This window comes from Ceratotherium simum, chromosome 1, assembly GCF_057802395.1.
Source record: "Ceratotherium simum simum isolate JZ-2026a chromosome 1, ASM5780239v1, whole genome shotgun sequence".
Taxonomy (NCBI): Eukaryota; Metazoa; Chordata; class Mammalia; order Perissodactyla; family Rhinocerotidae; genus Ceratotherium; species Ceratotherium simum.
In genome coordinates, this window is record NC_141900.1 from 16,579,080 (window position 1) to 16,606,739 (window position 27,660).

The 27,660-nt window shown below is 38.6% G+C and overlaps 1 protein-coding gene across 1 annotated transcript; it reads left to right on the forward strand.

The window, feature by feature from the left end:
- Positions 1 to 242: 242 nt before the first annotated feature.
- LOC101395712 (uncharacterized) lies at positions 243 to 27,660 on the forward strand. Its single transcript, XM_087434008.1, has 9 exons — positions 243 to 313; positions 4,734 to 5,062; positions 6,429 to 6,434; positions 10,310 to 10,480; positions 20,679 to 21,008; positions 23,830 to 23,889; positions 24,151 to 24,198; positions 24,478 to 24,525; positions 27,065 to 27,660. The coding sequence occupies exons 1-9, from the start codon at positions 243 to 245 to the stop codon at positions 27,205 to 27,207; spliced, it is 1,206 nt and encodes a 401-aa protein (XP_087290134.1). The 3' UTR covers positions 27,208 to 27,660.

Sequence of the window (27,660 nt, forward strand, 5' to 3'; positions counted from 1 at the left end):
TCTCCACCAGGGCAGGAGGCAGGGCCGTGCTGGGCTGCCTTGTCCTCCTGTGGGCCCTCCTTTTCATGGTAGGTCCGACCCCCTTTCCTGGTACAGGGTGCACAGTAATCTCTGAGGGTCTTGCCACCTCTGCTTCACCGCTGTCTCCCTCGCAGGTGAAGAGGCAGCAGTCAGGCTGGAGCAGCCGGCCTCAGTGGTGGTGTGCACGGCCACCCTGGCTCAGCCTTGCCATCCCGCCGTGCATGGCCCACACCACGGTCAGCTACATCCAGTTGGTACCTCTGCTACCAAACCAAAATGAGTTCACTCCCTGGTGAGTTAAGATCAGACTCTCCACCAGAAGCAGTTGACACACAGAGTAAAGTATACTTGCAACAAATAGGACACCACGCAGAATCATTTCCAAAGTCATGGCGCTCCCTGAACAAAGGGAAACAGGTCCTTTTATTTCGGGTGGAGAATGAGTATTTCAAAGGGAAGTTTTGCCATCACGTGTAGAGGTAGGTATTAGCTGGCATGGTGCAATCTAAAAGCATGCCCTCACATACATCACAGGTTATGCTAATAAGGCATAGGCACTTGTTAGGGCAGAGATTTTAGTATTAAGATGAGGAAAAAGGCCATTTTCTGGTCATCTTCATGTCATCTACCCAGGAGTTGCCCTTGCAGTGGGGTTGGATCCAGTTCAGACCAGTTGACACTGGTATCTCTTCCAGACATAGCTCTAAAAAACAACCTTGAGGGAGAGGTAAGCATGATTAAACTTCCCTCAGCTGCTTAGACAATGCACCTGTGACACCACAACCATCGAAGGGCAAGAACCCTGAGAGACTCCTCTTACTGGGCCATGTTCAAGGCAGATGTGCCATGGGATTCAGTCCTAAAAGCAGATAAAGTTACCATGTTGAAGGAAAATGATGGCACTGGGTGTACCCTGTGGGTGCTGAGGGGAGGGAAGCACAACATGGACATATACTACTGCACTGCCTGGAATGAGCAAGGCCCCATGAGCCACTTGGGCCCCTGTGCAAAAAGCACTCGGACTCCCTACTCGTCAAGGCCTGGCAACTTCCACCACCTCCAGGTCCCTTTGGTTACCCTGGGGTTATCCATCAACATCCCAGACTCTCCTGGACGCCACCTCCCCCAGTCCACTGCAGATAATGGATGAGAAAAACAGCTGCTAGTGCACAGGCTGGCACAGACTCAGAGAGCCATTTGTTTGGAGGTGGCCTTTCCAAAGATCACGCAGATCAGTGTTTCTGAAGTACTTGGAGGAGGATCTGTGCTGTTAAATCCAGTAGCCACTAGCCATATGTGGCTAGTGAGCACTTGAAATGTAGGGAGAGACCAACAGTCCAAGCTGAGATGGACTGCATGTGTAAAATGTATAAACCATATTTTGAAGTTAAGATAAGAAAAGTGAAATATCTCATTAAGAATTTTTTATATTGGTTGCATGTTAAAATGATATTTTGGATATCTTGGACTAAATAAAAAGTCCTAAAATTTATTTTACCTATTTCTTTTTACTTTTTTTTACACAGCAGCTAAAAAAAATTAATTTGTGGCTCAAATTGGTGACTCACATGTAATTCTATTGGATGCACTGTTAAATACTAACAGTTTAAGAATCTGACCATCTCCCCTGAAAAATGCATAAATGAAATACTTTGCAAATAATGTCAAGGGTAAAGGACTCTCTGGAGATTGACCACAAAATGGTTGAAAGCTGAGACTGGAAGCCAATTCCTAAATCCAGTTCCTAAGTTGTTGCCCCACCAACCATCAATTATTTTGCAGCAGAGGAGTCAGTGATTAGGTGCACTGGAAACAACATTGCCAACTTTGCAGTGCCTCATCCATTAGTGGGCCTGACACTCAGATCAGTTTGGTAGATAATAATCCTCGTGGCAGGGTGATGCCATCAACCCTGGTGAGACACCGGGCCCTCTGCCTTCCACTTCTCCCCTAGTGCCACCCCACACGGGAATTTGGGTGGATCTCCAGCTTCTCTGGACCTCTGTTCTGTCATCTGTAAAATGATGTGGCTTAACTGCTGAAATTATGTGGCTCTGATATCTGTATTAAAGCAAAATCATAAAAAAAGATATAACTATATTCACTATTTTCTCATAAAGCCAGTCAAATTCTTGGAAATAAAAGAACAGAATAGAAAATAAAAGTAAAGAAAAGAAAAGCTATATTACTAATCCTCCAGCCCCAAAAAAGAAACTCCTCTGCTGCTATTTGTGGGGGGAAAAAAAACACTGTTTGAGATCTAAGCCGAACTGACACATTTTCAATTGAAAATTCAAAGTTTATTCACAGTTTAGTAAGATTGGCAAAAATGATTAATAAAAGGAAAGTCTAAAGGTTCTGAAGGAAATCAGTCCCTCGGATTATTAACCCATCGTCTGTCTTCCTAAGCTTCTGTTTTGTGGTTAGAAATTTATAATTAAGACATGACTGCTTGTGAAAGAGCCAGACACCCCCATCCTCTACTGAAGGCCTAGGTCAAGGCTAACACCTCCCAATATATGTGAGAAGGGGTCGCGGTAGAGGGGGCTTAAACTTATTTTCACTCTGTTTTCAGGCTGTTCCTTCATTTCATCTTCCCCATTGTCCTAATAAGACAGAACCCTTTCCTCTTCTAGCACCATCTCAGTGCCTGACTCCAGGGAGGACAGAGCTCTGTGAACTGGTGATAATGAGGGGCATGGCCAACAGGAGGAACAAGCTCCTCACTCATCTCCTTACAGAACGTCATCCCCATTCCCCAAGAGGGGCTGCCCAGTGCTCTGCTGTGAACCTCCAGACCACCCTAAACCCCCATCTTCATCCCTCACTAACTCCTGCTGTGCCCGTTATGAGCTCTGTGACCTTGAGTGAGATCTTAACTCTTCTTAAAGGGGAGAATTGTGGCTGACACTCAGGCTCTTGGCTTGGACAAAGTGGGTAGGAATGTCCTTTATTGAGACACGAAGAAGAGATGGGTTGGAAGGAGAGAATGAGTTCACCATGGGCTATGTACAAAGTCAGTTTGAGGTCCTATGTCAGACACTTGAACATGCCCAGTAGCCAGCTGGATATGTGGATATGGTACTGAACCAAGTGGGCTTGCCTCCTGGTGAGGTAAATAAGACTCTACACCACTGGAAGTTGTCTTGCAAAGTAAAGTGTATTTGCAGCAAATAGAAGGCCATGAGGAATCATTTCCAAAGTCATGGCGTCCCCGAACAAATGGAAGCAGGAACTGTTGTTTTGGTTGGAGAGTGAATATTCAAAAGGGAGAGGTAGGTATTTGCTTGCACAGGCTCAGTTGGAGAACAGGCTTCCACATAGTGAGGCCTAAGCTCCTCCTGGAGAAATCTTTGCATTAAAAATAAGGCAATGTCATGGGCTCTTGTGGTGAGGCTTGGTCAGTTTCAGGATGGTTGGTGGTTATATCTCCTAAACATACAAAAGGAAAAGAAACAACTTGGAAAAACAGCTAATTGCTTCCAAATCCACCTTTGAGTTTCTTGGGGAACCTCATTGGTGACAGATATGCTCAGGAAAAGGTGTATGATGGAGATGGACATGTAATTACCTCCTATCATCCCTTCCCCAATTCCTTCAAGATAATTAAAGCCAAGAATGGGAAGAAATCCCTCAGGGAGAGCCAATAAAGTGAGAAGAGAAGTCTGGAAAACAGCAACTTTTGGTGGATTGGGGAAGAACAGTTTATAAAACTACCCTAGGACAGATTGAATGTCTTGCGTTGGAGACAGAAAAACAGACAAAAAGGAAACTCAGGAATTCAGAAACAGGGAACCCAGTTTCATAGAGGAGAAGCTGGGGTTTCGAAGAGATATATTGCTCAGGTGGCCAATGGAGAGGACGTAAACCTGAAGCTTAAACAGAAGCAAACAATCCAGAATAGAGTGTTCAGACCCCTGAAGGTGCCAGGACCTCTCTAAGCTGTAGGGTGTGTGGGTAGCTCAACAGACGTGAGCACATTGACAAACCAGTCTCTCTAGCTGGTTGCAGAAGTTCTCTGTGGGCCCAAAGATGCATAACACAGCCTGGACCACCCTCTGTTCTTCCCACCAACTCTGGCCTGACAGCTCACAAGGATTATTGAGGATTTGTTCTTTGACAGGCAGTGGGAGAAAAGAGAGAGGACCAAGATCATATCATTAAGTCATGTGGTCTCCCCATTAGACAGCTCTCCATGGTTAGGTGCCATATCATTGCATCTTTATTACACCCAAAGAACTTAGCATAATACCTTGCACATAGTGGGAGCTTCATGAATAAATGACTCCTCTCAGAGTTCTGTGGTGGCAGTCTGTACTATGTGGTGTGATCAAACATGGAGATCTTAGTAGGTGGAGTAGCTGGCACTACTGTCTTCACATAGTGTGGATGTGCTAACTGGTGGTGAGGACCCGCCTTCACAATGAGACAAGAGAGCCATGTTCACCTTCCCCGGTGGAAAGTTTGACCTGGTGACTCAGCCAAGCCACAATGGTCTGAAACTCTTCTCAGCAGTGGTTGCAGGCTGCCCTGCAGGAGATCGTAGTTCATACAGACATGCTTTCACTCTTTCAAGCATTACCTCTGGCAGTCCTTGGTGCTTCTAAGTTGTTTTCCTCTCCAATTCCCTTTGATAGGTATTCTCTAATTTTGTAATTCTTAAAAATTTCTGAGTTTTTGCTCACTACTCTTTTCCTTCCCTCAATTCTCAGTGTATGTGTGGTGCAGATCATCTTTGGCAACCTCACCTTTCCAGTGCTAAAGGGCTGTCAAAAACAGCCCACCTGGAATGTGCCATGTGGTGTAAAAATTTCTACGACGTCCATACATTGGGATCAAGAAAGCCCTGGTCGAGCCGTGCAGCACCTGCTGCACATTTCATCTGACAACACTGTCACAATGGAGGCAGACATTCCTCTGGGCAAACTTGAGGCAGACAAGACACCTGCAACTTCCATCTCTACCCTCACTGTTCACTGTGTGGGGAAAGGAGACTCAGCCACCTACTATTGTGTCTTCTGGGAGGTGCACAGCGGCAGATGTTAGAGCCATGCCAGTCAGTAAATGTCCAGTGATTCTTCATTCACTATTATGAACTGGGAAAGCACAGTTATTTGCTGTATGTCTTTATGCAGTATTCTAGATAAATGTTCATATGGGTGACTGTGTATGGAGTTGCCAAATTCTATATTTTCTCAAAGAGGAATCTTCGCACAAATAGGTGCAAATGATCAGCCTCGTCTTTTCAGGACTCTACTCTCTTGACAACAGGGTTTCCCATGCCACCCACATTTGTTCATCAGGGTCAATCTCCCCTACTTGCTCTATTTTATTTTCCACTAAGATATGTACACCACACCATCTCTGTGACTTCTTTTGTACTAGTCAATTTGGATTACATTAGTTTTTTGTGATCCACCTTTCTGCTTTGATTAATAAACTGGATATTAGATTAAATGCTATTCATTTTCCTTGAAGCTAAAACGTAACAAACACAGCATGATCTGGCACCCAAGCAGGGCCACCTTAAATGATAATATTTCAGATGCATGCCCTGGAGTGGTGACATTTAATTTTGCACAAAAGTTGTAAACACAGCTACTTGATGAGTCTGAATCAAAGTCTGCTTTGGGTTGGAGTTTGAGGAGTAGTTCATTTTCTGGCTTAAGATTCCAGTCACCCAACAGGAAGTGTTTGACTGACTCCTCTGAGCCAGGCGCTGTCACAGCAGACATTACAGATCTCCTCTGCTCTGTCAAGGCTGCAGGTTGCTCCTGTGGAGCCCTTTCTCCTGCTGGGCTGCCATTATCTGGCTATACATGTGGTACAGCAAAGTGGTTAGGACCTAGGCCACTTGTACAGAGATATCCAGGTCGGACCTGGGCTCTGACACTGACTAGCTGTGTGTCAGGCCGATGGCTTCTCTAGCCCATTTCCTCACCTGTAACACAGAGGTCCTGTAGTTACCTCACGGTTGTGGTGAGTGTTCCTGAGATGATGCACCCTAACGGTATGGTCCAGTGCCTGGCACATTATGAGAGTTCAGTAAATGTTAGCTGATAAAAACAAAACAAAACAACAACTAGCATACATACAAAGAGAGGAACACATACACACACACAGAGGTACCACACATCTTTGTATACCAGGGCTTAGCACCACATCTATCATAGTGTGGCTGACTATTACAGTTTAGTTAAAAGGAGATTAGCTAGACATGAAGAGACTCTCATGAGTATTCATCGCAAATCAATTTAAATCTAAGTTTTTAATCATGGTTCTGTAGTCCCTTCAATTTACACAGGTTGGGGAGGAGAGTGGCCTCGTACTTAGAGCAAACCACCTCTACTGGGGGACAAACAAGTCCATATTTGGAGTCATTTCCTCCTCCTGCCTTTCTCCTTTAGGTGAAGGTGAGCTTCCCCAAGGGCACTTTGACCACACTCTCAGAAGGCAAACCAGCCAGAGGAAATCAGGCCTGTCCTAAGTGGACGTTTGCTAATTGAATGGTGGTTTAAATTGCTGATTCATAGAAACACTGTAAGTATCTTCTGGAATGTACAGCACTGAATATAGTGGGGACTCAAGTAACGTCTGTTAAATTGAGATGAATATTTTGGTTATTATTGAGGTGTAACATTACCTAGTGGGTCGGGGATTTTGTGTACTTGGATGCCTGAAAGATCCTGATGATTTTGGCTCAACTTATTTTCCTTCAGACCTGAAGTGGGTGAGACACAACGACTCTGAGTAATAGAAGCAACATTATGTTATCTAATGAACGCTGAAGGAAATCCAAGAAATTCTCCAAAATCACTATTTTCATATAACATGTTTATTACCCGACTTCCCACACGTTCTAGTACTGTGGAAAAGTGATGTCTGTAACCTAGGAGTCATCTTATAAAAGTCACAATTCAACAATTGTGAGGGCCCCCTGAAATCCATGTTGACTGCTTTGTCTTGGGGGCTTTCTTTTTTCAGCCCCAAGAATGGGTTTAGAGGAAAGGGTACAACTCTGGAGTGGTCATCTCTAGACACTGGGCTCATGGATATTTTTTTCTATGTCATTTCTGTAGTCCTCAAATTGTCTAGTAGAAAACATTTATGACTTTTGAATTTTATTTTAAAATTTATTTTGAGAGAGAATTCACATTTTTCAAAATATTGACACTACCTCTGCATGTTATTGAGCTCTTTAGAGACCATACGTGAAATTTGGCGATTAGAAAAGCCTGTAATAGGCTCTGCCGTGATGACTTTTTTTTCCCTTTTCTCTAATGACTTTTGCCTTCTTTACAAAACTAACCTGATTTCTCTCTTGATTCCTACTGATCCCATCTGCCAAGTTAGAGACAATGTTCATGCTTGGGGTGCTCAGCGTGGTTTATTGAGCTGAAAATCTCTTTTTCACTAGGTTGTACAGATAGAAAGTGTTACAGATAGTGGTAAAAATACTCAGTCCTCTTTTTTTGCCATTGACTGATATTTATTTTTATTATTCATTATTATTTTTACCATTTTATTGAAGTCACAGTGGTTTATAACATTGTGGAAATTTCAGGTATACGTCATTGTATTAGCTTCTGTATAGACTGCACTGTGTTCATCACCAAAAGCCTAGTTTTCATCTGTCTCCATATATATGTGCCCCTTTATCCCTTTTGCCCTTGCCCTCTGCCCTTCCCCTCTAATAACCACCAATCTGTTCTCCTTATCTATCTTCCACATATGAGGGAAATCATACAACACTTGTCTTTCTCTGACTTTTTTCCCTTAGCATAACACCCTCAAGGTCCATCCATGTTGTCACAAATGGCACAATTTCATCCATTTTTGTGTGTGTGTGAGGAAGATCAGCCCTGAGCTAACATCCATGCTAATCCTCCTCTTTTTGCTGAGGAAGACCAGCTCTGACTAACATCTATTGCCAATCCTCCTCCTTTATTTCCCCCAAAGCCCCAGTAGATAGTTGTAAGTGATAGTTGCACATCCGTCTAGTTGCTGTATGTGGGACGCTGCCTCAGCATGGCTGGAGAAGCGGTGCTTCGGTGTGCGCCAGGGATCCGAACCCGGGCCGCCAGTAGCGGAGCAGGTGCACTTAACCACTAAGCCACGGGGCTGGCCCAATTTCATCTATTTTTGTGGCTGAATACTTTTCCATTGTATATACATACCACATCTTTTTTATCCATTCATTCACGGACGGGCTCTTGGGTTGCTTCCAAGTCTTGGCTATTGTGAGTAATGCTGAAATGAACATAGGAGGGTATATATCTGTTCAAATTGGTGTTTCTGTGTTCTTTGGATAAATAACCAGAAGTGGAATAGATGGATTATAGGATATTTCCATTTTTAATTTTTTGAGAACGCTCCATGCTGTATTCCATAGTGGCTGCCCCAGTTTACATTTTCTCCAGCAGTGTATGTTGAACCTCCCTTATATTCCTGGAAGAAATCTCACTTAAGCGTGAGACATGATCCTTTTCATGTATTGTTGTATTCGATCTGCTAACATATTGTGCAGAATTTTTGCATCTATGTTCGTCAGCAATATTGGCTGTAATTTTCTTTTTTTGAGTCGCCCTTATCTGTTTTTTGCATCAGGGTAATGTCGAGTTTGTAAAATGTGTTAGGAAGCATCTCTTTCTCTTCAAAGTCTTGGAAAATTTTGAGAAGGAAAGGTATTAAATCTTCTTGAATGTTTGGTACAATTCACCAGAGAAGTTGTCTGGTCCTGGGCTTTTGCGTTTTCGGAGGTTTTTGATGGCTGTTTCAATCTCCTTGCAAGTGATTGGTCTATTCAGATTTTCTATTTGTTCTTGATTTAGTTTTGGAAGGTTACATCATTCCTGGAATTTATCCATTTCTTCTAGGTTATCCAATTCGTTTGCATATAGTGTTTCATAGTATTCTCTTATAATCCTTTGTATTTCTGTGGTATCTGTTTTAATTTCTCCTTTTTCATTTTTGATTTTATTTATTTGAGCCTTCTCCCTTTTTTTTTATTAGTGAGGCTAGTAAAGGATTGTCCATTTTGTTCATCTTTTCAAAAAATCAGCTGTTAGTTTCATTGGTCCTTTCTTTTTTCTTTTTAGTCTCTATTTCATTTATTTCTACTCCGATTTTTATTATTTCCTTCTTTCTACTGATTTGGACTTCATTTGTTGTTGTTTTTCTTGTTCCTTTAGGTGTAAAGTTACAGTGTCTATTTGAGATTTTTCTTGTTTTTAGATGTAGGCCTGTATTGCTTTAAACTTTCCTCTTAGTAACAATTCTGTTGCATCCCATAGATTTCGTTATGTTGTGTTTCATTTACATTTTCATTTAGATATTTTTTTATTTCTCCTTTGATTTCTTCATTGATCCAATAGTTATTCAGTACTGTATTTGTGGCTTTTCCAACGTTTTTCTTACTGTTGATTTCTAGTTTCGCATCCTGTGATACAAAAGATGCTTATCTGATTTCAAATTTTAGCTTAAAGAATCTATTATTTCATAGGAGATAGAATTCCATAATTTCTTCTTTAATACCATGAAAAGTAATGTCATCACAGAAATTATTTTCTTATTTGGCATTGCTGGGTAAAGAACCATATTGCCAAATGGTAAAAGTGGCTTCATTAAAAATGCAGAAACTTGGGGGACAGCCTGGTGGCATAGTGGTTAAGTTCATGCACTACACTTTGGTGGCCAAGGATTCACGGGTTCGGATCCCAGGCACGGACCAGCACACCACTTGTTGAGCCATGCTGTGGTGGTGTCCCATGTAGAATGGAGGAAGGTGGGCATGGATGTTAGCCCAGGGCTAATCTTCCTCAGCAAAAAGAGGAGGATTGGCAACAGATTTATCTCAGGGTGACTCTTCTTCAGAAAAAGAAAATGCAGAAATTTGTTCACATTTCTCAAGTATATTTGCATTGGCATATTTCCATTTCAGTTACTGAAGAGTTACTTCCTCTCAGATATACATTCCCAAATTGCTAACAAAGAAACCCTACTGTTTGTGAGAACAAAAGGGCCTTTCTTTTGATGCAATGTCTTAGCAGTTTCAACACAATTAACACCTGGAAATAAAAAAAAAATCTTAATTCTCTGTACGTTTTTCTTAGTAACTTAGAAAAGTAGCTGGTTGACCATTTGGCCAGATCTCTTCTTCTGCTCTTATTCTTTCCATTTTACATCAGTGCTTTTCAATGATTAGTGCCTTGTTTGAAAACAGATGTTTGGGTCAATTTGTCTGAGGAAAACTTATAAAATATCTGATGCCACAAAACTTTTGTTCAAGGACTTCCCAAGGAACCCACAAGATCAAGTTGCCAGTACAGTGTTTTAACTACTAGTTACATCGTGAAGCTCAGGAGGAGGCTGTGTTTTTGTAGAAGCTGTAACCAGTGTGACAGATCATACTGGATCAAGACATTTGGGAAAGGGACTAAGCTCACAGTAACTCCCTCTGGTAAGTAACTGTTTTTCTATTTTTACCCAAGTAACGAAAAATTGGTAGATGCTTTTCAGAAAAAGAATTTAGGATCACACTTATCTGACTGCCACATACTTGGCCTCAGCATATGAAGAGCAATTTTGCAACTACTGGTCACTGTACATGAAAAGAAAACTACTTCATAAATGATTTGTTGAATTCCCTGATGGTAAGTACATTGAAATTACTTTTATAATACACTAACACAAAATGATAGACTCAGGCTACATATTAACATATTTTTTGGACCACGTTTGCAAGCCATTGGTGTAAATTATTTGTTCAAGATACTTTTCTTGAAGACAGTCTTTTAGGTGAGAGTCATTTTTATTAATTACCACTTCTCTATATGTCGAGATAAAATATACTGCTCCTTTCTTGCAATAACCTTCAAAACCCATGTTATTGGTTTTCATCTATCCCAACAGCAGTGCAAAAGATTAATTCTTCAAGTAAATGACGATAGAACATTGACAAATCTCACTTCTTGTTACTCTAGCTTCTTAGAGGTAGGCTGAGATCAGTCAAAATTTATGCATCACAAGTCTTGATGAATTGCCTAGAGATGGGCCAGTTTAAGGGAATTTGTAAGCTCAATAAGCCATTTCAGCTCCAAAGTCCATGAAAAGAGTCTGCATGGTTTACATCCTCATTTGCTCATTCATTCTGTCAGCACGCATTCATTGAAAACAGTTTCAGTGCTGGATACTGGAGATAAACAGGGGAAGAAGATAAAGATAGAACAAGTCTTAATATTCCAAAAGCTTCTAGCCTAGTGGATAAGTGTTCTAACTCCAACTAAGTCCTTGGAGGCCATTCTCTGCCTGACGTAGCAAGGAAGACATTCACAAGGAGTTAACTACTTAGACCACTGTGAGTCCCTATGGAGTGGGGACGTTAACATCCATTTTGTATTTCTGTATTGAAAGATTTGTAAGGAAGTTTGGTATTATGTTTATTTGATTCCAAAATAACCAGTGGGAAAAAATGAACAAAAATTGCTAAACTTGTCATTTGCTCAGAAGATGATTAACAACAATTACTAAACTATTTAACATGGCAACCATATTCAAAAATTTCACACGATGAGTTGCCTTTTTCTAAATTCAGTGCAGTAAATTTGTTCAGTCCTCATTAGCCTCAAAGAGGAAATTTTGCATGAATTAGGGAGAACATCTCACAAGGATATTCTTAGACTACTAGATTCGTTGAAATGAAAGCTTTTAAAGAATTTTCACAAAGTTGCTAAAACAACGAAAAAATGAAAGTATATGTTTTCTTTTCGTTAGTGGTTGTGATCATATAAACAAAGAATTCATAGATTGAAAAGCAACTTTCTGCTTTCCAACTGACTACATAGTCAATGTAAATTTTAGCAATCAAATTAAACAGTGGTGACGCAGATATAATTCATGTGGGTCCTGAAAAATGTTTTTTAGGAGAGTGTGGTGCAGGGAAAAATATGGACTTTGACTCTGGGTCTATCACTTTTTGTATAGTCATGCTTTAGCAAATAAATTTTAATTCATTTGTTACTGCTCTACTAAAATTATAAAAATAATACTTGCCTGTTATGAAAAAAAGGGAAATAGAAAAAATTAAAATTTTATATCAACATGTATTTCTGTTAACATTTTGATATATTTCCATCCATTCATTCTGTCTATGTAAGAACCAACTCAAGAGGATGTTGTGAGGATTAAACAAAATTAAAATTACCAACATGGTCATTGATAAAAATGTCAATTCTCTGAGTTCAAATTACCACCATTTGAATTCATCATGAAATCCGGAGTGCAGACAAATGTATTAATTACTCTCTTGTCTACAGGTCACATTAGAACAAATGGTTAGTATTTGGAAAAAAATTTCAATTTCTAAGACTAATTGTTACCTGCCTCTAAAAAATGATTAGAATATAATAAGCATTCTCTCAAATATTATTAGCCTGAATTTAAGGTGATCTCTCATTTTCCAGTAGAAATTTCTGGAAGTAAAATAAAGAGGGGCTTTTGCAACTTGAATGTGTTAATTTATAGTGATACAGATAAGAGTCAAATACCCACTTATAATATTTAATTTCTTAACTGGATTATACATACAAAGTTAACATTATATCAATAAATATCAGTGGAGAAATATTGCTCTTTTGGCCCTCACATTTCATTAAAATTTTGTTCAGACTCTTCACATGCATCTGAAACATCTACTTCAGAGCAACTTTCTAGGTCATCTCAGGGTCTGAGTGTCTGTTCTGGGATCCCCATAGGATGATGTCATTGGATATTTTACCTAAAGAGACAATTATCCATTTATAAAATAAAAGGAAAGCATTTTTTTCATTTATTCTGTTAATTTATAAATGTGCAACATAAGCATAACCTGTAGAATCTTTATTCCCAAGTAATATTTACCAAATCCATGTTAAATTTCTTTAGTTGCTTTTACCAGTGCTAGCTCCAAAACAGGCATTAATTGAGTTCTTTTCAGGTGGAGATCTTGTCCAAGTAGTATTTTTTGATCACAGCAGAGTATTAGAAGAGCATCTTTTGACATACAACTATCTACTGGGGCTTTGGGGGAAAAAAAAATAAAAGCAGGAAGATTGGTAATAGATGTTAGCTCAGAACTGGTCCTCCTCAGCAAAAAGAGGAGGATTAGCACGGATGTCAGCTCAGGGCTGATCTTCCTCAAAAAAAAAAAAGAGCATCTTTTAATATGAGAGGTTGCAAAAGGACTGAAAGATAGGGCCACCCCTATTTTCTGAGGGATAATTTTGAGAAAGAAAGCCTCACCTTATGTTCTGGCACTTTCAGTCAGTTTGAATTCTGCATGTTTTGTGTCTATATCACAGAGCTAGGATTTGCAAACATATCTCCCACCTCTCATGCCATATTCGTGGTAGACCTCACTAAACCATCAACCACTGGGGCAGAAAAAGAAACAAGCTGTAAGGAGCAAACTCTTTGTCATTTATTTCAACTGCCTATTTCCAAAATCTATTTGAGAAGAGCTAAAGTCAAACACACAACTACAGTCATACCATATTTCATTGTACTCCGCTTTGTTGCACTTCGCAGATATTGCACTTTTTAAAAATCAAAAGTATCTGGCAACCCTGTGTGGAGCAAGTTTTCAGTGCCATTTTTCTGAAAGCATTTGCTCACTTCGTTTCTTTATGTCACATTTTGGAAATTCTTGCAATATTTCAAACTTTTTCATTATTGTTATATTTGTTATGGTCATCTGTGATCAGCGATCTTTGATGTTACTATTGTAATTGTTCTGCGGCTCCATGAACCGAGCCCATATAAGACAGTGAAGTTAATCGATAAATGTTGTGTGTGTTCTGAATACTCCAACAACTGTTTCCCAATCTCTCTCCTTCTCCTTGGGCGTCCCTATTCCCTGAGACACATCAAAATGGAAATTAGGCCAATTAATAACCACGCAATGGCCTCTATGTGTTCAAGTGAAAGGAAGAGCTGCATGGGTCTCATTTTAAATTAAAAGCTGGGAATGAGGAAGCTTAGTGAGGAAGGAATATCGAAAGCTGAGATAGGCCAAAAGCTAGGCCTCTTACGGCGGTTGGCCTAGTTGTGACTGCAAAGGCAAAGTTCTTGAAGGAAATGAAAAGTGCTACTCCAGTGAACACATGAGAGACAAGAAAGCAGAACAGCCTTATTGCTGCTGTGGAGAAAGTTTTAGTGGTCTGGATAGAAGACCAAACCAGCCAAAATGTTCCCTTAGGCCAAAGCCTAATCTAAATCAAGCCACTAAATCTTTTTCATTCTATGAAAGATGAAAGAAGTGAGGAAGCTGCAGAGGAAAAGTTTGAAGCTAACAGAGGTTGATTCACAAGGTTTAAGGAAAGAAGCCATCTCCATAACATAAAAGAGCAAGGGGAAGCAGCAAGTGCTGCTGTAGAAGCTGCAGCAATTGTCAGATCTAGCTAAGAGAATCCATGGAGGTGGCTACACTAAACAACAGATTTTCAATGTAGATGAAACAGCCTTATGTTGGAAGAAGATGGCGTCTAGGGCTTAGAGAGAAGATTCAAAGGACAGGCTGACTCTCTTGTTAGGGGTTAATGCAGCTGATGACGTTATGTTGAAGCCAATACTCACTTACCATTCTGAAAATCCCAGGGCCCTTAAGAATTATGCTAAATCTACTCTGTTTATGTGCTATAAATGAAACAACAAAATGAGGGTGACGGCACAACTGTGTACCACATGGTTTACTGAATATTTTAATCCCCCTGTTGAGACCTACTACTCAGAAACAAAGATTCCTTTAAAAGTATTACTGCTCAGTGACAGTGCAGCTGGTCACCCGAGAGCTCTGACGGAGATGTACAATGGGATTCATGTCGTTTTCATGGCCGCTAACACAACATCCATTCTGTAGCCCATAGATCAAGGAACAATTTTGATTTTCTAGTCTTATTATTTAAGAAATACATTTCATAAGGCTATAGCTGCCATAGATAGTGATTCCTCAGATGGATCCAGGCCAAGTAAATTCAAAAACTTCTAGAAAGGGTTAACCATTCTAGACGCCATTGAGAACATTTATGATTCATTGAAAGTAGTCAGAATATCAAAATTAACAGGAATTTGGAAGAAGTTGATTCCAACCTTCATGGATGACTTTGAGAGTTTCAAGACTTCAGTGGAGGAAGTAACTGCAGGCGTGGTGGAAATAGCAAGAGAACTAAAATTAGAATTGGGGCCTGAAGATGTGTTTGAATTGCCACTATCTCATGACAAAACTTTAATATTGAGGAGCTGATTCTTATGGATGAGCAAAGAAACTGGTTTCTTGGGATGGAATCTCTTCCTGGTGAAGATGCTGTGAATGTTGTTGAAATGACAACAAAGGATTTAGAATGTTACATAAACCTAGTTGATAAAGCAGCAGCAGGGTTTGAGAGGATTGACTCTAATTTTGAAAAAAGTTCTACTGTGCATAAAATGCTATTAAACAGCATCACATGCTAAAGAGAAATTTTTCATGAAAGGAAGAATCAATCGATGCTACCCACTTCATTGTTGTCTTATTTTAAGAAATTGCCACAGCCACCACAACCTTCAGCAACACCACCCTGATTGCTCAGCAGCCATCAACATCGAGGTAAGACCCTCCACCAGCGAAAAGATTACAACTCATTGAAGGCTCAGATGACTGGCATTGTTAAGCAATAAAGTATTTTTTAGTTAAGGTGCATTCACTGTTTTTTTAGACATCATGCGATCTCACACTTAATAGACTAGAGTGTAAACGTAACATATATATGCTCTGGGAAGCCAAAAAAATTGTGACTTGCCTTATTTCCATATTCTCCTTTTTGCGGTGGTCTGGAACCAAACCTGCCATGTCTCTGAGGTATGCCAGTACAGTCACACCATGAAATAAAAATAGAAGATCAAAACCACTAAGCAGAGGAAAAAAGATCTGTGGTTATCTTGCAACAAGCACAGGGTCAAATTTTACGCTCAGAGGTGGGAGAAAAAATGAAATGGAATTCATAGTTTTCACTAACTGATGAAATGAAGCACACTGAATTTTCAAATAGGATGTGTTTTTCCCACCATAAAATTAGAAAAGGACTTCAATGCATGAGTCCTTTAGGAGGAAAGGGAAGTAAAAGAGTGGACATCGCCTTTAACATTCATTTTAAAATGGGAGAAATGGTCTTTCAGCAAACCCATTTTATCCCACCACTGCATCAAGGCTATGTGCATCATAACGTTGAGTGTCGTCCACAGATGGTGACCCTCAGAAGCTATGGTCAGGCAGGTAACATTTAGTGTCTAACGTGTCAATAGGAGGATTTGAGAACAGGCATCCTGCCATCTCTCTAGTCAGTTGCCTTGAAGGCCCGCTGCCAGGAGTTTCAAGATGAACTTTCCACATGAGCTGGAAAGATGTCAGTTTGAGGCTGAAATTTCTGGTGAAAACTCGGAATGCAAATAGATTGTGCCATTGATTAAGGAAAAGAGCCATTTGTTTTGGACAACACGAGTGAAGCAGTTCCATATACTGATTGCATGTTATTAGGCTTTAGTCAGTGTTCCCTTAGATTTTCTTAAAACTGTGAATACAGTGGATAAGAAAAGACAATGATTCCCTATTAACTGGATGTGTGAAACACATGCTTCCTGTGTTTATGGCTTTGAGAATTCCAGGTATGTTAGAGCAAAGTGGAATGCAAATGAAGGAACAAGTCTTCACGCTTAATTGCCTGGGATCTAACTGCAACCTCAAAATACTAAATTCCTATTAGTAAGAACAATTTGGTCCCATGAGATTAAAATGTCATGCTGGAGCACACAATCATCACAAACAAATCGTTAATAATAATGATGATGATAATAATGACCATAATAGTAATTATAATCTCTATTTCTATAACATTTTTAATGAAATCACTTTTCAGATCTCATGTCATTTTGGTCTCACTTCAGCTCTAGTAGGGATGTTGAATTGACTTACAGTAACATTATTGTTTTCAAACAAATAAGGCACCAAAGCCTTTAATTTACTTGATTTCTCAGCCACAGAACTTGTTGTGAGGAAAAGGCACCAGGACCAGAACCCTGGTCTCTTGAGTCCTCAGGTCATCCTAGTTCCCTAGAATTTGAAGAGTTCAGAGAAGCTAAATTAGTCTAAAGTTTTTGATATGGGCTGATCACTGTGGAATTATTATACAGAACTCCTCACTGATGGAACAAAACGTCGTCACGCCTGGGTATCAGAAGAGTGGAATTTTTCAAGGTAATAGAGGGAAGGCAAGAAGTAATTAAATTGGAATAATAGTTAAGAATGTTTAGAAAAAACAGGAATGTGATGCGGATTGGATGTAGAAATCTTAGGAGTGATTTTAAAACAAATCCTTATGGCAAAGATCAGCATAGACAACATTGTGCAAATATTGCAATAAGATTTGGCTTTGTGTACGTATGGACTTATATAAAAAACTCAAATATGATATATATAGTTAGCATGAAAGTGTTTAGCCCGTGAACAATGTTTATGATTACGGGTAAGTTTTGTGAGTTGACACATTTCCTTTCTAATGGTGAGAGGGTCTTGTCAAAGAGCCTGGGCTTTGGAGTCAGGCTGACCTGGCTCCACCACTTACGTCCTGCTTATGTGAACTTGGGCGATTATTCTCTGGCCTCAGCTTCCTAATCCATAAATTGGTATGACAGTATGTATCCAGCAGAGGTTATATGAGAATTGAATGAAATAGTGTGAATAAAGTACTTGGCACATTGTCTAACATGGAATAGGCGCTGGTTACATGTTCCCCCAGCTCAAATGTAAAGGGACAATTACATCCAGGTGGAGCACTCTTTGCAGCCAGTAACGTTGACAGAGCAGCAGCTCTCCAGAGCACTCAGCTGTACCTCTAACTGCTCAAATGGAAAGATACCTCATTGTCCACTCACACATAAAAATGAATTTGGAGGTATTTGCTTCTCTTTAGCAGACTTTTCTCTCATTTGGGAACAAAAATGAGATTAAACTGTATTTGTTTTTTATTTTGTTGTTCTATATGCTTTAAATCTCAATCCATTATTTTAATTGATATTATCTGTAATGCCAACATTTGTTGGCCCTTAAACTTATAGCCAATAAATTTAAGATTCATGCTAATGTTTATCAGAAAAAAAGTTTAAATTCAAACAGAACATGGTCAAGATGTAAAATCAGTTATTGTAGAAACTTGTCATAAATTTGAAATACATATTTAAACATAAAGTAGCTATGATTATTTATTTGATAAAAGAAAAATTACAAGAAGAATCTAAGGAACACCTAAATGAATATCAACATGTAAGTTTGAAATATCATACTCTCAATGCAAAATGTAGTTGACATTTGTAAATTTATGTAGAATTCATACTGTTCCATCTCAATAAAATATAAACAAGTTAGGCAATTTCACTGAAATGTATTATTTGATTATGCATATGAATGTATATAAATGAATTAGGTTTGTTTATTTTTTCACCTGGTTTCCCTTTTACGCACCATGAAAATGACTTTGACCATAAAAAACACTGTTAATAAGTTTTAAAAAGAATGTTTCAAGAAAAAGCATGTAATATAATTATTTAAAATATAAACACTAACCATATATACACAGGTACACTATTTAATGCTCAGTTAACTCTTACATTAAGAAAGTTATGGAAATGCAAGATTCATTTTATCCTGAAACAACTGAAACTTCAAGAATCCACGTAAGGGAAAGGGACAGGAGGTAAGAATAGTGTGTTATCATACAGAAAATTTTCAATTCATCATTTGATTTTCAATTTCTTTACTATAATGAATCAGAAATATTCTTATGAAGAAATAAAATTTCTGAAGATTAAAATGATTCTTTAATAAATTGGCTAAAGACTAAAATTATGTAAACGTAATTTATGACTGAAAAATCAATCTTGCTTTATGGAACATGTTTTTTAAATTAAAAACAAGTTATAAGATTGGAGAAATATAGTGTCTTACTAACATAATCAATAAAATACCATTTACACTAAAAGCAAGATGTATAAAATTAAAATAAGCACATTATGACCTAATTGTATTTACAGCATGAAAAAAAACTCAGGATTGTTTGCTTACTAATTGAGTATAAAAATCAAGAGTTTGCTATAGTGGCAGAACTTCTCAAGAATTTTTTTTTTTCCTTCTCAAATAAGAAATCAAATTCTTCTTTTCTTAAGAAATTGTCCATTGAATTATTTAACTCCAAGCTAGCCCAAAGAGAATATTAGTAAACCATTTGTGTGTCACTTGGAAATCAAATTGTAAAATTTTAATGTTTATAATTCCAATCATTAGATTAACAATAAATGTATAATCAACTACCATTCCAGCATTCAAGTGATATGCCTTTGTAAACTATGAGGTTTTGTTATATATTTTGACATTAAGTCTGCAAGAGACTCTGGAACTGTGACATTTAACATTACACCAATGGTATATATACTTTATTCAGCAGGTGAAATAAAGAAAATAGTGGAGCTCTAACACAGTTCAGCAGCCTTACAGGCTAGATATAAATTTTAGAGGAGACATTGAGAGTCAAATGTGATGTATTCTTTGTCATGCTTAAACTTTAAGGAATTCCAAAATAAAATGCACTTTTGGTGAACATATTCTAAAGTGAAACAAAATTCTGATAAATGCATCACTTAATATAATAGCATCTCTGAAAATAAGAAATTTTTTAATAGGAGTTTTGAAAATATTGCTATTTTGCTTCTATATTCAAGGCATTGTGATATAATTTGGAGATGCAGCTTTAATACTGCCCTACTCAAACCCCTAGGGTGGTTCAGATGTGGAATTGAGATGTTATATAAAATTAGACATCAAGTAGGAAAATTCCATTACCTCAGAACTGGGCTTGGGATCCACATTTGAAGTTAAAAGGTCAACTTGATTGTCAAGTACACGTGGAAATGAAATCCAATTAACAAGTGACTGTGCATTGTTTTAAAACAAATGAAAATTTTCCTCCTGATGTTTATTTTTATGGCAAATAGGATAAATATGGTGTAATCCAGAAACAGTTAAATGAAGAGCGAGGTTTCACAGAGTTGAAGAATACAAGAAAGTGTTACTTGGCCAAAGGCGCAAAAGTTACAAAATTCACAGGATGGGAATGGGAAGTACTTTAGAAAGGACCAAACATTCTCATGAGTAGAGAGATCATCGAAGTTACCTGATCTCCTCCCCTATCCCTCCTATCTACCAACCCACCTTGAAAACATGCTCCACTATGATAGGACAAACGAGATTTAAAAAAATGCATGTGTTCATGAACATTAGATGCCTTGAAATTGGGCGGTTAAAAGTCACACCCCATTTTAGCATGTGGAGAAAGAACGAAGGACAAAGTATAATCCAGCCTCTGCCACTTCACAGATGTGACTCTGGGCAAGTTACATAGCCTCTTGAAACCTCTTTCCCCATTGAAAATAAGAACAATAAATACCTCACAGACTATTGTGGATGAAAGGCCGTGATAAGCACTAACTCAATGGCAGCTTTTCCTCCTTTTACTATATGCGCTAGGTTGTTCCAGACCACACAATGTTTGTGCATCTCTAATGATTCTTTGTAATGGCTGTTCTATTTTCTCCCATAGGTAGAAGCCTTCCTGTAGACATTTCCCCCAAGCCCACCATTTTTCTTCCTTCAGTTGCTGAAATAAACCTCCATAATGCTGGGACATTTCTTTGTCTTCTTGAGAAATTCTTCCCTGATGTTATCAAGGTATATTGGAAAGAAAAGAATGGCAATAGAATTCTGGAATCCCAGCAGGGAAATACCATGAAGACTAATGACACGTACACGAAATTCAGCTGGCTGACCGTGACGGGAAGGTCAATGGATAAAGAGCACAGATGTATCGTCCAACATGAGAATAATATTGGAGGGGTTGACCAAGAGATTCTTTTTCCTTCAGTGAACAAAGGTATGTGTATATAAATATAACCTCCCAGAACACTTGTTTTCAAAAGGAATATCCCACCTTTTCTGTCAAGAATTAATGAAAAACAAACAAATATAAATCTTTCTTAAATGTTGTTCCACTTATTTGTAGCATAAATGTTCCTCTATTTCCCCTTAGAAGTAAAATAGTATAGGCTTGAGAAAAGAAGAAGAAAAATTTCCTCAGCCTCAGTTTCATCAACCATAATATTGAGGTCTCAGTGATGTTTTTTAGGTTTGTTGATGGATTTAATGAAACAGCATACGTGAAAGCACCTAACAATTTAGCACACAAGAAATACTCAAAAAGAGATTCCCCTTTTGATGAACTTACTTGATGACAAAATAAGAGCAATTATACCTCTTTCAGGAATGTTCTGCTCAGCAAAAACAGTCACTCTCAGTTTAATCTTACTATACTCAGAGTATAATCACAAAACAATGTTATTAGGTGACAAAATTGTGTTCCTTTGATCAAGCCAAATTGCAGCTCAACAAAAAATAGAATAATTTGGCCATTGCAGTTTTATTATGGCCTTAGATTTTCCAGATTTGTATTTTATGTATTTATGTTATTACCTGATGTGAAATAAGGTAAAATTTCACAATTACAGATTGAGTGAGGCTAATGTGTACACACATTCTTCCATTCTACGTAATGAATGTATTTTTTGCCATTGGTAAATGCAGCTCAACAAACATTTATTGCAGACCTAGCTTGTGCCCGGCCTGGAAGGGATGTGTGGATGAGCACACTGGGATGAATTACTGTCCCAAGAGGATGCAGTACAGTAAAGAGAAATATTCTTTTCCTAATCACTCGGGTTCACTTGTGATTCAGGCATGATGTACCAAAGGAGTCCTGGCAGTTGTCCAGTAACTCACTAGACTCAAGACTTGCTGTCCTGAGTACGAACACAACAGACCAAAGGCCCCAGATCACCCACAAGAAAGACTAAGTTTCTACTTTTCCCTGTGGTTCACAAGCCCCTTTGAAGCATTGGGGCCAAGCACATAACAAAACATGCAAAGACCTTTGCTCTGTACCAGTATTAATTTCTGAAGTCAGTCTTGATCTTCTCGGATCCTTCGTTTCATCAGTGACCAAATTAGATTTGAATGCTTGCCTTGGCCTTCTCCTGGGGCCGTGATGAAGATCAAACGTAATAATGTCAGTGAAAACACTTGCTTTTGAAAACATAACATAGATGTGTTTATTTATATATTTATTGTATTTTTTAATATCCTTTCCTAAAACTCACTAATGAAAGATTTAAAAAATAGTCCTAGTTTACTATTTCTACAGCTAAGAACAGTGCATGATAATAAAAGAGTTTCATTCATTTTTTAATAAAAATGTCACTGTTAAGGAAAATAAAGAAACTTTTAAGACACATTAAAGTCAGTGTTGAAGATATTTTAATATCTAAACATGATTATGCTAGCATTTTAATTCTTGGAATTTATTCCAAATCCTATACCTCAAACCCAGTTTTAGAGCCATCAAAAAAATATCTCATGAGTACATAAAATTGCATATCAGAACCATATCCATATGGACAAGAACACACCTAGTAGAAAAAGGAACAACCAAAACAACGGTTTCACCTTTGTTTTCCTCCATCCTACGGTCAATTATCTTTTAAAAAATTTTATCTTAGTACGTTTGCCACCTTTTTTTTTTTTTTGCGTTATATACAAGCCTCACCTCATGTTTTACCTATTTATAGAACTGTATATGTGATTTGGCCTATCTTTCTATCTTTGGAAATGATTGCTGTGAAATGCTGGGCTCCTATAATGAAAAGGTCATTTGCTGAGAGTATTTAACATATCTGGAAGAGAAGATGATTTTAGTGTCCATAATGATGAAATTATGTTGTTTCAATATAGATTATTTCCTATTCCTATGGATTGTTTTTACAAAGTGCTTTCCACCTGCTCTATCTCACTGAATCCCCCGCAAGGATCAGTTGAATGCTGGCTCTACCGTCACTGGAATGACTCTTGGCAAGTTACTTATTCTCCCAACCTTGTTTCCTTGTTTGTAACACTGAGTTCTCCAAACCACAACTCACTTCAGCCTGACTGGAGCATTAAAGGTGATAATGCATGTGAAGCATTTAACACAGTGCCTGGTGCAGTAATAATCACTCAATAGCTCTTCGCTTTTATTCATATTGCTGTCATGTCCACAAACACCACAACTTGGAAATCATGTGCATGAGTTGGGGATATTGGCATTTGCATGCTTTGGAAAGGTATGACTGATTCCTTTGCTCTAATGGGAAATTTGCCTAAACCAGACTCCTTCAAACCTGAGACTCTGTTGTGGATTCTAAGATTTGTAGAATTGATTTTGGCAGCAACTCTTCATGTTAGCAGCATGTGCTGAACACTGTAGAGCAGCCACATTTTCTGTTTTCCATGCGACAAGTATTTCTCCAACGCCTCCTTTGTGGCAGGCACTGTGCTAGGAGCTGTGAATACAGAAGGAAAAGAAGATGGTCTTGGATATTACCATCCTGTTGTGATAAAGAAGAAAAAAATGTATTTGTCTTGAAGGTCAACATCTTCATATGCAGAAACACAATACCTGAATTAGATCTACTGAATTACATAGACTCAGATGAGCTATTCCTGGAATTGTAGGGCTCATATTTTTAAGGACGGTCTCTCTCAGCGAATTGTGTGTGTGTGTGCGTGTGTGTGTGTGCATACACGGATAGTCATGTAAACACATATGGACACTGTTGAATAATGGGCCTGAATAATTGACTAGTATCTGCTCTCATTTCTTCTAGTTGTCACCTCAGTTGTCAGTACTACTGATTCTACACAGGCTTTTCCGAAAGTTGAAAGCAGTAAGTGGTTGCATATGTTTTCCTTCCTGTCATGTTACAGGCATTTTTTCCTTCCTGATCAACTTAAATTTTAACATGTTCAGGCTTAAAGTAGAAAAGACCAATTATTCCTAGAATTGTGGGCTCATAATTTTCATATTTTTAGTGGCTGTTTCTCCTCTCTGCCAGCATATTACATATATATAATAATATATGTATATACACACCCTGTTAAATAATGGGCATGGAGAATTGACTAGTACTTGGTCTCATTTCTTCCAGAGGTCAGTGTTACTGATTCTACCACAGCTTCCCCAACAGAGCAAAGTGGTAAGTTTTTTTACATGCTTGCCTTCATGTCATGCTATAGAAAATTTTCCCTCCTGATCAAATTACCTTTTGGACTTCTTGGTTCATAGTACTTAAGACAAATTATTCCTGGAATGGTGGGGCTCATATTTTTAATGAGTATCTCTCCTGTCTCTCTGTTGACAGATTTTATATACATATATATGTGTGTGTGTCTGCGTGCATATATACACACACATATAACAACTGTACAATAACAGGCATGAACAATTGACTAATACTTGCTCTCCTTTCTTCTAGAGGTCACTGCTATGAATTCTACAAAAGCTTGTCTGAGAGATGAAAGCAGTAAGTTTTGTCTATGTTTGCCTTCATGTCATGCTATAGCAATTTTTTCTTCCTGATCAACTGAACTTTTAGACTTCTCTGACTTAAGGTAGTAAAACTAGAATGGCTAGATGTTGAAGAGTAAAGTAAGTGATATTTAAAACAAACCCATCATTTCCTAGGAGTCGTCTTAACACAGTAATTCTGGTTTTTGGACGAGATGGCTGTGAGTTAAAGTGATGGGCTTTACTCAGTGAAGGGCTCTGGATTATCTCAACAATGGAAGTCATTCACTTGTCTGGCTTGTTTCTAATGACTGAGGAACATATGACATCAAGATGCTTCCAGGTTTATTTTTAGGTCTTTAGTCCTTGGTAGTAGCTCATAACATGAACTGAAGCGTCCTGAGAACTTCCTATACAGAAGGCATTATGCTGGGTTTTGTGTACATTTTCTTGTTTAATTCTCATAATACTCCCAGGAGGTGGTACAATATATTTCCCCAATTTTATACACGAGAAAAATGAGTTAAAATTAATTCTCTTGCACCATGCCACACAGCTAGATCAGGGTTTCAACCCGGCCATCTGAATCAAGAGTTCATACACTTACTCAGTTCTCTCTTCTTCCTCTAAGATATAGTCTTATGGCAAGAAACCCCAAAGCCAAGATCCTGAAACCTGATGAACACATAGTGGGGGGTGGTTAAGTGCACGGGCTTCACAGTATCACAGACTGGACTTGAACTCCAGTTCTTTTAATGATTAGTTGCGTCAATATAGGAAAATTACTTACATTTTATGATCAACAATTTCCTCATCTTCCAACCAGGAATAACTACACCTAATCAGTTATTGAATAGCTAAGGTCACCTATGTGGAACGTCTAGCATAGGGTGTCTTATTTAGCTGTCACAGAGTCAGTACTAGTTTCTGGCACTTTCTCCCTACATATGTACAAAGAAAGTGACTAGAAGCATTGGCTCTAGCCCTGCTGATCTTTCCTCCATTTCCAATATCAAGGGGGCTCTGGACCTCAGCTAACACCTTACCTGACCAAGGGCAAGGAATTATGAGCACATCACCTCTGAGATCCCTTTCCCCAACAAGTGCTAATGATTCTTGAGTTCTGACTCTATGAAGATAAAACACGTAAAAGAGAAATTTCCACAGGAAGAGACTCACCTTTGTGGTTCATTGAATAGCCAGTCTGGCTTAGCATCATTATCATGAATTATTTCTTGACATAATATATTTCTTGCAAAACTTCAAAGGCTATTAGGTGCAAATATCCTTTAACAGCATGGTTACAATAAGGCACATTTAGGAAGGAGAGGCGAGTGAGCCATGACCTCCTAAAGTTTCAAAGAATTTGGATTAACCACTCTCTTCCATTTTATGTAATGCCGTCTTTACTAAAACCTCTCACCTATCCCACTGTGGGCACCATCAAATTTCCATGGATTGTACCCTTTGTAGGAATCTCATTGCATGTACAGCGTGTAATGGCTCAGTTGCTTCTAAATCACAATTCCACTTTATATTTATGCTTAACCTTTTAACGTCTGTGGTATTTATTGCACTTGGAGATGCAGAATTAGAGAATAGCTAAGAATTTGTTCTTTAAAGTCATGTTGCTGGGATGAAAATCTGGTTCCTGGTACTTACTGAATGCATGACATCAGGCAAATTACTTCTTTTTCTGTCCTCAGTTTATATGAAAATTGGTAATGCATGTAACAATCTCATAGCTTATTGTAAAAATTAGATAAGATTAAAGCATTGCAAGCAAAGCTCTCAGACAGAAATGTTCTTGGCATTTGGTTAGTGGTTAATGAATATTAGCTATTATCACTTAGGGACATGGTAGGGGTGAAGAAACACTAAAAGCTATTTACTTATTTATTAAAGTGGTATCTCATATTCAGGACTCATTTCTTCAACTCAGTATTTTTCCTACCAATGAGTGCTTCCTGTTTTTGTTGTTGTTTGTTTTTTTGAGGAAGATTGGACCTGAGCTAACATGTGTTGCCAAAATTTCTCCATTTTTCCTATTTTTTTTTCTCATCAAAGGCCCAGTAGATAGTTGTATATCATAGTTGTGCACCCTTCAAGTTGCTCTATGTGGGACGCTGCCTCAACATGGCTTGATGAGCAGTGCGTAGGTCTGTGCCCAGGATCCGAAACGGAAAACCCCGGGCTGCCAGAGTGGAGCGTGCAAACTTAACCGCCTCGCCACCAGACTGGCCCCTAAAAGCTATTTATTACAGATACTTCTTTCCCATTGGACTCATGCATTAAAAATCCAACCTTATTTTTCATATTTTGGAATGTTCTCAGTGAACTTAGCAGAGGTTGTTGATTGACATGACCTGTAAAGTGGATTCTGAGTTGTCTTGGTGGTGGCAATGGTGGTGATAGATGTTTACTTTTGAGATTTGGTGGTGTGGGGTGTCACTGCAATGTAGGTCATCAGAAATAGATAACTGTGACCACCCTCCCATTAATATCTCCTATCCTTTCAAAAGAACAGTTGAAACTAATCAAACTTCTTCTCTTAGACACCCTGCAGCTGCAGCTCACCAGCACCTCTGCCTATTACATCTACCTCCTCCTCCTCCTCGTGAGTGTGGTCTACTTTGCCATCATTGCCTTCTGCCTGTTAAGGAGAACAGCAGTCTGTGGCAGTGGAAAGAGTTCGTAACAGATGGTGGCACAAAGAAGGCAACTTTTCTCCATTGTTCATTCTCCTTAAAAGTGTCTCCTGAGGATCCATCTGGGCATTCTCTCTGGGTTTGGGTTATTTCAGTTCACGTGTGTTTTTCTATTGTGTCAATATTACAAAATAGTTTTCTAAACCACTGGGCAAACAGAATCTTTTACTCTGTAACAACAATGAATTCCTTCCATTACTCAGGGGCAGGGCCAAGGGGTAGTCCTTTAGCAACACTCTCTCTATGATCTCCATCAGCTGCTCCAGCAACCCAAATAATCATGCCTTCTGAGTACAGACAGCATGCAGCTTCTAGTCACCTCCCTTAGGGCCATTTAACCAGATGACCACCTTGAAGCTTTCCATTTTACACACCCTGAAGTCAACACGTTTGCTACTTGAGTTTGGTACTTTGTTTTTCATAATAAGCACAATAAAAAAAAT